Genomic DNA, 14,341 nt, shown 5'->3' on the forward strand with positions numbered 1-14,341 from the left:
CGCCGGCTGTGTTTTGGAGCAGACTCTGGAAGTTACATTTTCTTGGGGGATACAAACAAAGGATCCAATTCAAGAAAGTCATATTCCTGGTCGTAATACCGCCACCCTGATATCCAAAAGTTATTTCCGGCTGTATGTAATAACACAAAAAAATTCTGGGCTAATAATGTAAGAAACACAAAAAAATGAAATATTTCAAAGTTGCTTAGGAGCTAGAAGCAGAGCTGCCATATCTGTCAGCACAAATCAGACCAAAAGGTTACGTCAATGGTTTGTGTGAGCAGATATGAGTGTAATGAAGTCTGTATTACCTCTGAAGAATATCAAGCATGATGAAACATTAAATAGTCCTTAGAAGTAAAACCACTCCAAAATGTCTTCTTAAAAAACAAACATTTTATTCAGTAAAATGAGTTGAAGAAACACTTTCCGGAGTTGGCAGCATTAAAATGTCATGTCTCATTATCAATGAACAATCTAAACAATTTTACAGACATTCTGAAATAACTGTTCTGATTTGAGTCCATAATATTCAGCATAAAGTCAGTAAGCCGTTACCACCATCACCAGGGAAACTGAAAACCCAGCCACTAAAAAGCACTTCAGCAGTGACCTACATAGGACTGTCTCCCATCGCGCCATAGAACATTCAATATAGCATTAGACAAAACGGTAAAAGTGGTCTTGGACCGTTTCATAAATTTCAGAAAAGACAGCGAGATGCATGGACAAAATGGTTTTCATTTAATAAAAAAATACATAGCGTTCTTTTCCCGGAGCCATTGCTCACGGTTCGTCGAGAAACCTCATAACATACTCTTCGAAGGATTTTAAAACAATGACCATATTTTACAAATCAAACGAAAAGATACCGGGACCATGGTTTCCTGGATTGTACTGATCTGGTAGTGATGGTCTAGCTCTACTCCTTCCGCTACTTCGACAGCTGGCAGGGGAACGGGAAGGGTGGCTGGGTCAGACTCAGTACAATGCTTCAGCATTACTGCTCCTAGGCTTCTTGATCTTGTCAATGTTCTTCAAGATCATGTCGTGTAGAGTTACCTGTAGCAGAGCAGATTCAGGATAAAAAAACGCAATGTCTTATCTTGTGGGTAGAAATGGATGGTGAGGAAAACTATTCCTGTGCATAACAGGATATTTCACTCACGTATTGATTTCTCAGCTCTGAAACTATGACCTTGAGACTGATGTATTTCTTCTCATCAATCTCCGTCACTGTGCGCCGGTAGTCCTCCTGTTTAGAGAAAGAGACTTAAGGTAAATAGTAATGTAGGTGCATGTAAATAATGCATACTAGGGTTGGACAATATCACATTTTCATAATGCTGCTTTGCCCTCAATAAATGCTCAGTGTAGTGACAGGTTTCTGTCTGGAAAAAGCTTGCCAACCAGACCTGCAGTTAGCAATCACACTTACCACATGTGGGTATTTTGCTATTTTGGACACTAGCTTTGCTCTTGTGATGTAGTATCTATGGGCAGATAGGATACAAGATGGTTATATAGCCTACCACAGTAAGACTAAGTGTAAAGACCGGGTTGAGGTTAGTACCCAGATATCTGGTCGAGGTACGATGCTGCTTCCCCCTCCACTGTTCGGAGTTCAGCTACTGTCTCCTCCTGCAGACAACAAATCAGTGGTGGAGCCATGGTTCAATGTAGCATACACTTAGATGAGACCTTAGGTACAGACAGCAATAAAAATGGTGCACCTTTTAATACATATACTCTAGTAGTCTAAATCCATTTCAGTTGTGCATCCTGATGTACTATGCTGACCGCTCCTGCATATATTATTTTGTAAATGTACTCTGTTAATAGTTCACTGAAGTTTACTGCAACGTACTGGCCGCCTACTCGTCGTCTTTAATACATATAAAGTAAACGTGGCACCTGAATTGAAACCCCGAAGTTGTTGCCATCTTCTATTCTTGGGATAAGCAACTGAACCCACATTTTGACCTGAAGAACAAGACAGACAAATTATTAGGGACTGCAGATAATGGGTGATATGTATTCACTTAAACTTATGGTATAGATTAAGGCAAAGCCTATGGGATAAATTATGGAAGAGTGTGGGAAAGCGTGATGTACCGTGTTACATTTCTCTATGAGTGTCCTGATCTCTGGCTTGACCTTCTCGATCAAGTCCACCAGCTTGGCGTTGCTCTTCATCATCCCACTAGGCATGATAAAGACCTTGGTGCCAGCCACTGTAGGACAGGAAGAGAAGATTGTTCCCGTGTGGCTCAGTTGGTAGAGCATGGCACTTACAACACCAGGGTTGTTGGTTCAATTCCCACGGGGGACCAGTACAAGAAAGTATGCACTCACTACTGTAATTCGCTCCGAACAAGAGAACATACCTCTTACCACTGTAGGCTTGACCAGAAGTAAACACCAGAAAATAAAGAAAACACTCAAAATATGCATGTAGTGTTACTCACCCTTGTCCTCCCCAGTACCATCTTCCATTTTCCTCTTTTTGGCATTTTGCTGCGAAGAGGATATCAAGTTGCTTACATCTGTTACAATTACAGATTGCATTTGGTCATCACAGGGTGTTTAATTCCATTCCAAGTCTCACCGCTTCAAGTCCACCGTGGAGGTTTGAGAGTAGAATGGGGTCTGGCACTGTCAAGTTGATTTCTGAGTGTATCTCCTTAAGTTCACAGATGTTTAAAATGGGATCCTGCAAACGATGGCCCACAACACATGTACTCTAAAAGGGAAATTGGAGGACATTTGACTAATCATTTACATTTTGATTACATAAATAAGCTTACCTTGAGAAAATGGTCAAGTTCCAATAACTTATTTGGGAAAAAACTCGCAACTAGGTTCTCCGCCTGTGAAACAAGGAGTTTAGTTGGAAAAATTGCATTCAGAGCTACCTACAGGTAGCTAGTTACAATATCTAGATACTTTGGTCCCCCACTGAATACAGTAAACAACTGAAAGGAAACTCACCTCCCCAGTAATTCGTTGTCTGAAAGCATCGACCTGTACAAAAACAACAACTGTCATATTACAGGAAAATAATTAAATATTCAATAACCAGCAGGATTGTTTGAATACAACATATGATTAGGATACTGTCTGCAAGACATTGCTAATCATCAGTCAACGTCAATTCAATATGCTATCTGTCTACGTCTAAAAATGGTGTTGAATTGAGTTACCGGGTTACCTTGACACCGTTAGTTATTAACTAGTTAATTAGCTACCAATACTCGCCCCGTATGAAACATGCGGCACAAGCAATAACCCTTTTATAGAAGCAAGTGCACCTGCTAGACAGTTTCCCTTGTCCGTTATGCCAGGCATGGGAAGAAAGCAAGTTAGCTTCAGCACTTTGCCTCACTGACTAATAATTGCTAGCTAGCTAACATTACAAGCAACTTCTCCCAAGATGTCGCATGAATTGTGGACGTAAATTACGTTTTACCTTAATATTAAGTTCATTGTCCAGCTTGAGGAGTGAATTCATCTTTAACCACAAATGGAGGAAATACGATTGTCCTCAATTTGGGACTAAACGTGCAGCTTTCCCACTCCTGTCTGCCACAATTGTTGTCTTAAAAATTAGGTATTCAACATGAGACAACATGACATACGAACACGCATGCTTTCAAGACAAATTGGAACAAGGAAAAAAACTAAGTCAGATCGTGACGTCGGCGATCGATTTCTAGAAAGATACCCGAGTTTTCGACTTGGAATTCCGAGCTGGATGACCGTTCAAACACCTGTTTCCAGTCGGAGCTCGGTTTTTTTTCTCCGAGTTCCCAGTTATCTTGAACATACTGAAGATATTTCCGAGTTCCCAGTTGTTTTGAACGCGGCATATTTATGCACTGATCGCGCAATCGTAGTTTTGAGCTGACGATGTAAACAAGAGGATTGGCGAATGCAAGAACTTGTTTTGTCCACAATAATCTTCAATGATTCTCCTTATTTAATCACAAAACGCAGCCATGGGGCTACCTGTTACGATTAAAGTGAATTTCAGGGGGAATGTAAAGAAATTTGTGGCTCCAGATTTGGATAAATCGGAATGGGAGTCGGTTGAAGCCTGGGCAAGTAGCTAGTTTAGCTATCTAGCGCTGGCGCAGTTTAGCTAAAGACAAGTTGGCTGCATTCTTCGAGCCTAGCAGGCCTAGCCATGGCCTAGTTACCACAAACGTTGGACCATTTAGACATTTGTCTGCAAATTATCTTTCTAGCAACAAATTAGAGTATTATTATTATATGTGATGTGATCCTGTTCTGCTGATCCTGAATCATCATGCTGTCTTCTTTGAATTGAATCTGCAGATAAAAGCATCGTTTGGCATAAGCCATTTCCAAGTGAAATATTTTGATGAGGACAATGAGGAGGTGAGTTAAAAAGTATTTTATTATTTTGTGTATTATTTCGAATGTAGGGCAAAGTCCTCACTCTGCTCGATCATTCACATGGTTCCAACATTTCTGATGTAACGTTACAGCAACAATAGTATGGGACAAGGGATACATTAGCAGATTCAAAGTATGTTTTTTTCAGAAGGCATTCTGTAACACTAATGACTCTCTTTGTTTCAGGTTTCCATTAACAGTCAAGGTATGTAAATTAAGGGATAATCCTAATATAGGGGGGAAATTATTCTCAGCTAAATCACAATGATATGCCATTACTTTTCTCCATCTTTAATGTGATGGTTATTAGTTAAAGCTTTCCCATTCATAATTGAGAGGTCACACCAACACAAATGTATTCTCTGATCTGTTTTGTTTGTCTATGTTTTTCAGAGGAATATGAGGAGGCGGTGAAGGTATTCAAACTTAATGTTTTTTTTATGTATTTCAAAGGCTAAATGAACATTCTGTGAACTAGTTTTTCCAGTCTGTTAAATGCTATATGGAATTTCTGAACGTGCTATTTCCTCCAGAGTGCAGAGAAGCAGGGGAACCAGTTGCACATGAACGTTTACAAGGCAAAGCAGGGTCAGGCTGGCGCTGGGCCGGTCAAGGCCCAAGATGTGAAGGAGCTGAAGGGTGACCTCCGGCCGGCCCCTCCGTACCCCTCCAGGGTCAAGACTGTGGACAAAGGCACACAGGTCACCCCTGAGCGAGATGTTGTAAGAGCACCACACACGGCTTTCAATGTTGATGCAATGTTGTCTGAATGTAAGAGAAGTTATATCATTGTCAGGTTGGTATAGTTTTGCATGAGTGATACAATCACTTTCTTCAGGAAAGGTTGTGAAAATGTAATAATAAAATACACACTCTTTGGTTTCATAGTATGACTTTGACAAATCATAATATGAGTTTAATGTCAATCAATTGATTTTATAGGTGGTTGTGAAGGACAACAAATTGACCAAACCAGAGGATAAGCCTCCCCCAGCTTGGTTCAGATCTTACATGGAAAAAGTAAGTCCATATTGAAATTAGATTCTTCATTGTTTCTTTATATTTCAGAATAATAAACCCCAAAATCGACTTAAATTTTTTTAAATGTAGAACCCGTTTTAACGGGATCCCTCTCTCCTGTCAGTTCAAGGATGAGGTGGTAAAGGAGGTAGTGGAGAAAATGTGTAACGACTTCTCTGGCCAGTGCTGCACCCACAAGGCTCCTGACCCCGACGGGCCCCTCGAGGCCCTTGGAGCTGTAGGTGGAGTCAATGTCAAGGGGCCAAAGATCAGCTCCTCCTCCACCGGGCCCCCTGCCTACACTTCATTGGGCTATACTCCCGACTGCAGCAAATGCAAGAGACCAGCCTCTGATGGAGCGTATCAGTGCAGGTAGACCCATCACAACAATAATAGATCAATATTATTACGTTATTAATGAGCTCATGAGTTGAAATAAAAGGTTTATTTTGCTGATTTCTCATAAAATGTCACTTTCAATTAGTGTCCTTACCTTCTTTTTGGTGTCCTGTTTTTCTCCAGTGTGTGTCCATCCTGCATCTTATGTGAGCTGTGTCGACACAGCCACGACCCCAGCCACAACCTGGTGAGAACTAAAACGCCCCTCTCCATCCCTGAGCATGGCATGTCAGGAGAATTAAGGTTAGTCTGCTGGATGTAGAAGCCTGCCCTTACTGTGATGTTGTCTGTTACTTGTATTGTCAGATGTTCAGCTTTCACACCTCCCACTGTATTTTTTATTTATTTTCAACTTCTGAATTTTGTTTGTACTCAGGTTCCCAAGGCGAGGAGACAGGACGGTGCGCAAGGCTGAGCGTCAGCGCCTCAAAGCTGAGAGTAGGCATCTCAAGGCCGAGGTGAAGGAGATCAAGAAGAAGCTGAGGCTGGAAAAGAGGGGCCTGCAATGGAGCGGCCCTGCCACTACCTTCGCCAGATCCAATATGGCCGCCACCCAGGCTCCAGCCCTGGCCCCTGATCCTGCTGCTACCCAGGCCCCAGAACCATCCCCAGGTCCTGCCCCAGACCCCCAGGCCTCCAGTCCAGAGTAAGCGCCACCCTGGGAGGGCGTCAGAGTGCTGGGTGTCTCTAGGCCCAGCATGGAGAAAAAATCTAATATTTTCTCAAGAAATAGGCCATCTTTGTAATAGTTGTAATAGAATTTATCGCTGGTGGATGATGGAACTACCCCACTTGTGAAACTGCTGCTGCTGCTTCATAGATTTCTAAACAATAAATAGCTTTGAGCTGCAAAAAGGATCCTGCTGCTTTTATGATTCATAGAAAAAAAAGAGGGATGGGTCAAAAGCCGGGGCTGTTTTCAACAATGCTCTGTACACTTGAAACACTAGGGGTCCCGAGGTCTCCCACACCACCTTGGTGCCCACTATGGCTGCCTTGTTTCTGGATGAAAATCTGCCTGATGGGACCTGCCTAGAGCCCGGCACCAAGTTCATCAAGTACTGGAAGATGAGGAACTCGGGCACCATCAACTGGACCTCAGAGACCAAGGTACCCCCCCAAGAGGACCCATCTCAGCCCCTAACCTGCATACTAGAACGATCTCAGTCCCTAACCTGAATACTAGAACTAACTACACATAATTGTAACTATTAATTATGTGTAATTAGTACTTACTGTCTGATTAACCCAACCAGTGCTACAGCCCTTTGTGAATTCAGTGTAAATTCTCTGTGTGAATACAGTGTTAAGTTTTCTGTTGAAGTGTTTTTGTCTGGGTCCTTGTGCTTGTGTCAATGTATGTGTGTCTTCTTTGCATGCCTGTGTGTGTGTCCCTAGCTGAAGTGCATGTGGGGTAACCTGGCCCTTGCGTCGGAGGAAAAGCGCGAGGTGGCCGTGCCCCTGCTGCAGCCGGGCCAGGTGGGCGTGGTCAGTGTGGCCTTAGTTGCCCCGGTGATGGAGGGCCCCTACACCTCCCACTGGCGCCTGGCGCACTGCGGAGAGCAGTTTGGCCCCCGCGTGTGGTGCAGCATCGTGGTGGCCCCCAGCACCAGCCAAAACACCAACTATCCTCAGAGCAAATGCCTGGCAAGTCAACCAGCTCTGTCCCATTCACATTTGTTTAGCCAAGATACACACTAGTACAGGGCCAGATCTACTAAGCAAATTTGACATCAGGTACAAAGCAAGAATATTTTGCGATTGCAGACCCTGATACAGGGATGGATTTACTAAGCATCAGGTAAAAGTTACAGGAATAAAACATCAAAATCCAGCCTATTTCCACCACTATTAGTGTCATTATATCTTGTGATTTACGTTCTCCTCCTACGGTGCTTCAGAAGGACGAGCCCAGGCCTGTGGTTGTGGAGAAGATGGAGGGGAGGTCCAGCTCCAAGGACAATGGTCTGGCCATGTCTGTAGACTACTGCCACAGAGACTACTACTTACCCTCTGTAGACCTGCTCACTGCACAGGTGGGGAAAGAATAAGGTCCTGGCAAGTCAACGCATGTTGGCTTTGCCACAAAGGTAGACTCAGTAGTATGATATCGCCATACACCACAGGGCAACTTCCTGCTTTACTCAATGACTCAACAATATTTGTATTATTTGTGTTTTTTTAGGATCTGTTGTCCTTTGAATTGCTGGATATGAACATTGTACAAGAGTTGGAGAAAGTTCCCAACAACACTCCAGTTGGTAAGAAACGATATGATACCACCACAACGCATGGCAAGATAGATTTTTGTGGGACTTTTTTCAGATATTCCGAGAATTGCAAGACATAATGCTTGTGTGTTGATGACTGAGATGAGTTTGTTTTTGTTCCATTGGTAGATCTGACCCCCTGTATGTCCCCTCTGCCCCACGACGGCCCTCTTCTGGAGAACCCAGACCCCGCTCTGTTCCAAGACATCACTGAGATGAACAGGGTCAATAACCTGCTGGGTAAGGCAGAGGCCAATGTTGTGGTCTTTCACTTTACTCTTTTATCCAGTAAATAAGTGACAAGTCTATATCAAATTGTGAGTTTTGTTGTTTATGATTAACAACTATGGATTTAAGAATTTAAATATGCTAGACCTGAGGCTTTATCACAGGCTCTAAGGCAAGTGTCAGCTTGAGTAAAAGAAGTTGAGAAAAAAATCTTTGATCAGTGTTGACCCCATATCATACACAGTCCTAATCTTTGTATTGTGTGTGTCGTGGTCAGGTGTGAAGAGGGAGAACTCGGACCCCCTTGGCCACGAGGATGGGGACGAGGGGGACATCAGCGGGTCCCAGTTTGTGTGTGAGACGGTGATCCGCTCCCTCGCCCTGGAGGAGGCTCCCGACCACAAGCCCCCGCGCAGACATCAACCCAGCTACTGCAAGCCCAAAGGTGAGGCGGCCATCTTGTTTGGTTGAATTTCCCAGCAAAATGGGAAAGAATGACTGAGTGACCATGATATGAGACTCAGTTGAACGATAGTATGACTGTTCTGTCCACTCACTAGCTGTGCTCTTGGTCTTGTTATCTGACTGTGTAAATGGGGGAAGTTAAAAACTAAAGTAACACCAGTTGTTTTTTTAAATGTTTGAAGCACTCCCAGCTGTAGCCCTGGGACCTGTCTTTGACTATGAGAGGAAAGTACTTGACACTGCAGTAAGAGTGGCAGGACCAGATGTGCTGATGATGGGGGTTATGAGAGGTCAAGGTTCACCTTCAGGCCTTCCCCAGATCACACTGTCAGAGGAGGATACCGTCACAGGTAAGAAATAACTCTCAATACAGTCAGTCTGCTTTTGTTTACACTCAGTAACTAGGGGTAACTCTCAAGTCAAAATGCACCAGTTACACATTGGCAATTGTAAATTATCATGAGACATAATCAGAATTTGTTTTGGTTAATGCATATTTTCTTCCTCATTGCATTGTCCTCAGAGGTGCTTCTGGCCCCAGAGGTTGAAAATGTGTACATGGAGCTGCATGAACTGAAGGAGGAGGACAAGGAAGACAACAAAGCCAGAAATGATGTGAACGAGGAGGATGAAGAAGAAGATGAAAAGAATGAGAACTACGATGAGGTGGAAGAAGACGAGACAGCAGACTGGGACGAGGTGAGCAGCCAGATATCCACATTGTCCTCGTCCTCCTGCGAGGACTACGTCATCGTCCTGCCCGACTGCTTCGACACCAGTCGGCCGCTGGGCGAGTCCATGTACAGCTCCGCCCTCTCGGAGCCTGTCACTGCTGCAGCCGCGGAGCAGGAGGAGGATTCCGACTCGGAGCATGAGGAACTGGACAGGGCCACCCCAGAGGGGGAGAGGCAAGAAGGGGCCGGGGCTGCAGCCTTAGTCACGGAGGCTCCAATCCACAGCAGTGTCAACCAGATGCTGTGTGCCTCCCAGACACTGGACACCGTGCCCCTCATCCCTGAGGTGGTGCCCCCGCCCGTCCCTCTCCTGTCCCCACAGGCCCTGTACAGACACAGGTGAGAGGGCTCTCTGATGCAACAGTAATCTATTAGCTTAGATATTACAGGGCTCAACACACATATAGGTGAACAGGGGAAAATTATATTATGACAGATGATACGTTACAGTTCTATCACGCACGTTTGCAATTTGTTTTATTTTGAAGTGAAGTGTGCAAATTGTTCAGTATCTACTCTAGTAGGTCTATTGTAATTATAATATACTGTTGTCCACTCTCCCTTCTCTTCGATTAGTATATTAGGATGTTTTTGTTCTGTTTCCCAGGTCTGAAGCGGTCCATGTTGCAGAGCCAACGAGTCAACAAGCTTCTGGACCAGTAGAACCATGCGAACCAGCGGTCCATTTAAATGGTGGGTGTTAGACATGGCGGGCCGGGAAGTGTCTGCAAAATACAGCCTTTTCCTTGCATGAAGCAGACACAATGTTTTGGAAGCTCTGATCACACAAAGGACTCATTTGACATGCATGAGTCTTGGCAGCTTTTTAGCTGGTCTTGTGGACCACTTTACCATCTGTGGCCACTGGCCAGAAAGGAAACAACATGCGTCTCTCTTTGGAGAACGGGGAACTAGATGTTATTTCAAGGCTTCTTACATCAGCAAAACATCTGACTTAATGTATAGCTCTCTCATCCAGTATGTGTTCTCCTCCCCCCAATCTATATTTCAGTATCTAGTCAAACCAGACTGGCAGGCTCAGACAGTGTCTTGAAGACGTACAACTCCAGACCCCGCAGCTACCCCCACCGAAGGTGAAACGACTTCCTACACAATATTAAGCCTAGTTTAGTTTTAGAAATGATCTACACATCTATTGCCGTTTTTTTTTTTTTTTAAATGTCCTCATTTGTGCTAGATGGGACGCTTGGTTTTCTACCAACAAATGAGTATTTGAATGCAAAGTTTTAAAATCTACTGGTCATTCATTGGTAATAGGCCCTACAGTATGATACAAAACTACATTTTAAAACCGCTTTAAATAGAAGATATTTAAAGACCTTTTGAGTGATCTCATCGGTGATATAACAACTCTTGTTGATACACATTTTTTTGGAACAGATTGTTCCCCATAAGTATAGTGGCTGACCACATCCTTCCTGTTCTATAGGGGCCAAGGCGGTATGACAGAGGGACTTGTCAAGGGGGCTTTGTCAGTGGCAGCGTCTGCCTATAAGGCTCTCTTCACTGGACAGAGCTGCTCCACAAAGGTACACATACAGCACATTCAAACACCTTGTCGCACACTGCCATGAGATAAACCTGACTCAGCTTTGAATATGCTGTATGATAAATGGTTATTATATCATGAAGTGATTATTACATACAATTGTTGAGTTATCCATTTTAAAGCGTCTTTACATTTTGGCATATCTTCTTGACTTCCGGTGCACTTTTAAAATGACAAACCAGAACTAACCTTTGACCTGGCTCCCCTACCCCTTCACCCCTGCAGCGTGGTGTGGACCCGGCCAGCCAGGACGCCTCCATGATGGCTGTGCTGCTGGAGATGGGCTTCGGGGACCAGCGGCTCAATCAGCAGCTGCTGAGGAAGCACAAACACAACCTGCTGCACACTGTCAATGAGCTGGTCGCCAAGGCCGACTACGAATGGGGCGCCGCCACACGCTACTGATGGGCCAAATAAGCCGGGCCTCTACGCAACCCCTGACCTCTGTGACACCCAATGAGAGAGGGGTTTTCATTATGGCACTGCTGTCACTGACATGTTAGGTAATGGGCCATACCTATTGCCATGTTCATATGCTACTCGGAACTAGGAAACTCTGAGATTTCCAACTTCCTGATTCGTTGAACGCGGCACGTGTATAACTACTAACAGTTAGCATGTCAGATTCCTAGTTCCGACTAGCTGCTGAATGCAACATATTGACAGGGCTAGGGTAGGTTCTCTGTCCAAAGAGAATGGAGGGTGTTGGTATTGAATGTAACCAGAATTAAAAGTCCACTTTTATCCTTCGCGGATTGTATTGGGACTACTCTTGTTGTTTTGAAGGACTTACAGGGTTGATTCACAGGGGAATTCAATTACATAGGAATGCTAAAGAACGCAGATGTCAGATTCCTGTTGATTTCTGTTAGATATAGTAGTGAATCGGCCTTAACAATGCAATCTTGTATGTATCAAAAGTACTGTTATTTTAGATGTTACGCAACAAGCAACATTTTGACCTGTGGATTGTGTTATGAACAGGCACTGCATATTAAGGAAATAAGCTGTTTCTTTTTAAGAGACGCCTGCATGTCAGGTTTAGGTATATATTAGTCATGTAGCTGTACCATAGGAACCACAGCTATAAATGTTGGCTCTGCGTCACACACATCCTCATGTTCAAACTTTTCACCCTGTAAGAATCATCCTTGTTCATATATTTACATCGTACAACAGTACGTATATCCAACTGTAACATCTATAAGAGACATTCCTAAGTTTGTTCACGGAACTGAGTTTCTCATCGTTTTTCTGCGTATCGGTAGTGACTGGTTCCTGTGTCGCTATGGTGGTTTTACATGGATGGTCATGTGAGTGCGTAGGTTTTAATCATTGTATAATCCCATTACGTTTGATAGTTTTCAATCTGTATTTTTTCATTTAAAGAAAAATTAGATTTGTAACCGGACACATTGTGATATTTGTTCAAATACTCACCCTTTAAAGGAGCATGCTTTGAAAGAAATGCTGAATATTTTTCTTGTGCTTGGTTAAGGGCTTTCCTCTCATTCAGCATGTAAGTAAGTACCATGCAATTGTCAGTTAGCCAATAAACAACTTGCACAATTCTCCTTAAGTGGCTGAAATGTTGTATTTTCAACATGGCTGTTTGAATGGCAGGTCAGCATTTTTTGTAATGAGTCTTGTTCTGGAGGTAATCTTCATTAACTTCGCAATACCTTTAAGATACTTTAGATGATTTGGACATGAAGAACAAAAATGTTCTAATATAAATGTCCTCTGCCTGTCAACTGTGTTTATTTCCTCAAACTTAATGTGTAAATATTTGTATGAACATAACAAGATTCAACAACTGAGAAACTACCACAGAAATGGAATTATGTGTTCCTGAACAAAGGGGTCAAAATCAAAACAGTTAGTATCTGGTGTGGCCACCAGCTGCATTAAGTACTGCAGTGCATCTCCTCATGGCACCTGCATGTTTCCGGACATTTCTGGGGGGAATGGCCCTAGCCCTCACCCTTCCGATCCAACAGGTCCTAATGGGATTGAGATCCGGGCTCTTCGCTGGCCAAGGCAGAACACTGACATTCCTGTCTTGCAGGAAATCATGCACAGAACGAGCAGTATGGCTCGTGGCATTGTCATGCTGGAGGGTCATGTCAGGATGAGCCTGCAGGAAGGGTACCACATGAGGGAGGAGGATGTCTTCCCTGTAACACACAGCGTTGAGATTGCCTGTAATGACAAGCTCAGTCCGATGATGCTGTGACACACTGCCCCAGACCATGACGGACCCTCCACCTCCAAATCGATCCCGCTCCAGAGTACAGGCCTCGGTGTAACGCTCATTCCTTTGACGATAAACGCAAATCCGACCATCACCCCTGCTGAGACAAAACCGCGACTCGTCAGTGAAGAGCACTTTTTGCCAGTACTGTCTGGTCCAGCGACGGTGGGTTTGTGCCAATAGGTGACGTTGTTGCCGGTGATGTCTGGTGAGGACCTGCCTTACAACAGGCCTACAAGCCCTCAGTCCAGCCTCTATCAGCCTATTGTGGACAGTCAGCACTGATGGAGGGATTGTGCGTTCCTGGTGTAACTCGGGCAGTTGTTGTTGCCATCCTGTACCTGTCCCGCAGGTGTGATGTTCTGATGTACCGATCCTGTGCAGGTATTGTTACATGTGGTCTGCCACCGCAAGGACGATCAGCTGTCTGTCCTTTCTCCCTGTAGCTCTGTCTTAGGCGTCTCACAGTACGGACATTGCAATTTATTGCCCTGGCCACATCTGCAGTCCTCATGCCTCCTTGCAGCATGCCTAAGGCACATTCACGGAGATGGGCAGGGACCCTGGGCATCTTTCTTTTGGTGTTTTTCAGAGTCAGTAGAAAGGCTTCTTTAGTGTCCTAAGTTTTCTTAACTGTGCCCTTAATTGCCCACTGTCTGTAAGCTGTTAGTGTCTTCACGACTGTTCCACAGGTGTGTAACCGATGTGAAATGGCTAGTTAGTTAGCGGTGGTGCGCGCTAATAGCGTTTCAATCGGTGACGTCACTCGCTCTGAGACTTGAAGTAGGGTTGCCCCTTGCGTTGCAAGGGCCGCGGCTTTTGTGGCGCGATGGGTAACGATGCTTCGTGGGGTGTCAGTTGTTGATGTGTGCAAGGGTCCCTGGTTCGAGCCCAGGTTGGGGCGAAGAGAGGGACGGAACCTACACTGTTACATTGGTGCCGTGACCCGGATCATTGGTTGCTGCGGAAAAGGAGGAGGTCA

At 44.3% G+C, this 14,341-nt stretch overlaps 2 protein-coding genes across 7 annotated transcripts; one reads left to right on the forward strand and one right to left on the reverse strand.

Moving 5' to 3' along the window:
* Nucleotides 1-376: 376 nt before the first annotated feature.
* LOC100195835 (proteasome activator subunit 3) lies at nucleotides 377-3,738 on the reverse strand. 4 transcript variants are annotated; one of them, XM_014158504.2, is made up of 11 exons: nucleotides 3,470-3,738; nucleotides 2,992-3,024; nucleotides 2,808-2,870; nucleotides 2,609-2,683; nucleotides 2,469-2,517; nucleotides 2,116-2,234; nucleotides 1,915-1,983; nucleotides 1,574-1,641; nucleotides 1,439-1,493; nucleotides 1,169-1,255; nucleotides 377-1,062 (listed from the first exon to the last, which is right to left on the reverse strand). In XM_014158504.2, exons 1-11 carry the CDS (start codon nucleotides 3,509-3,511, stop codon nucleotides 982-984), a joined length of 741 nt encoding a protein of 246 aa, XP_014013979.1. In that variant the 5' UTR covers nucleotides 3,512-3,738; the 3' UTR covers nucleotides 377-981.
* LOC106579336 (next to BRCA1 gene 1 protein) lies at nucleotides 3,332-12,676 on the forward strand. Of its 3 annotated transcripts, none has more exons than XM_014159171.2 (21): nucleotides 3,332-3,610; nucleotides 4,339-4,401; nucleotides 4,606-4,624; nucleotides 4,813-4,835; nucleotides 4,953-5,141; nucleotides 5,362-5,439; nucleotides 5,564-5,811; nucleotides 5,962-6,081; nucleotides 6,215-6,484; nucleotides 6,789-6,948; nucleotides 7,237-7,485; nucleotides 7,740-7,874; nucleotides 8,024-8,099; nucleotides 8,238-8,348; nucleotides 8,614-8,781; nucleotides 8,984-9,151; nucleotides 9,325-9,874; nucleotides 10,143-10,228; nucleotides 10,548-10,629; nucleotides 10,986-11,085; nucleotides 11,331-12,676. In XM_014159171.2, the coding sequence occupies exons 5-21, from the start codon at nucleotides 4,983-4,985 to the stop codon at nucleotides 11,508-11,510; spliced, it is 2,940 nt and encodes a 979-aa protein (XP_014014646.1). In that variant the 5' UTR covers nucleotides 3,332-3,610; nucleotides 4,339-4,401; nucleotides 4,606-4,624; nucleotides 4,813-4,835; nucleotides 4,953-4,982; the 3' UTR covers nucleotides 11,511-12,676. The 3 variants fall into 3 exon arrangements, with proteins under 3 accessions (XP_014014646.1, XP_014014644.1, XP_014014645.1); XM_014159169.2 differs by lacking the exon at nucleotides 3,332-3,610 and adding an exon at nucleotides 3,818-4,100; XM_014159170.2 differs by lacking the exon at nucleotides 3,332-3,610 and adding an exon at nucleotides 3,818-4,100 and having other exon boundaries at nucleotides 4,953-5,120.
* The last annotated feature ends 1,665 nt before the right edge of the window (nucleotides 12,677-14,341 follow it).

The sequence above is a fragment of the Salmo salar genome, chromosome ssa19 (assembly GCF_905237065.1).
Source record: "Salmo salar chromosome ssa19, Ssal_v3.1, whole genome shotgun sequence".
NCBI lineage: Eukaryota > Metazoa > Chordata > Actinopteri > Salmoniformes > Salmonidae > Salmo > Salmo salar.

Excerpts from the sequence above, each read along its gene's own strand:
- LOC100195835 (XM_014158502.2), bottom strand. The coding sequence starts at position 3,511 with ATGAATTCACTCCTCAAGCTGGACAATGAACTTAATATTAAG. Across the intron at positions 3,025-3,469 it reads ACAATGAACTTAATATTAAG|GTCGATGCTTTCAGACAACG; the intron begins GTAAAACGTAAT and ends GTTTTTGTACAG. Across the intron at positions 1,063-1,168 it reads CAGAGCTGAGAAATCAATAC|GTAACTCTACACGACATGAT; the intron begins GTGAGTGAAATA and ends GCTCTGCTACAG.
- LOC106579336 (XM_014159169.2), top strand. The coding sequence starts at position 3,999 with ATGGGGCTACCTGTTACGATTAAAGTGAATTTCAGGGGGAATGTAAAG. Across the intron at positions 8,100-8,237 it reads TCCCAACAACACTCCAGTTG|ATCTGACCCCCTGTATGTCC; the intron begins GTAAGAAACGAT and ends TTCCATTGGTAG. Across the intron at positions 9,152-9,324 it reads AGAGGAGGATACCGTCACAG|AGGTGCTTCTGGCCCCAGAG; the intron begins GTAAGAAATAAC and ends CATTGTCCTCAG.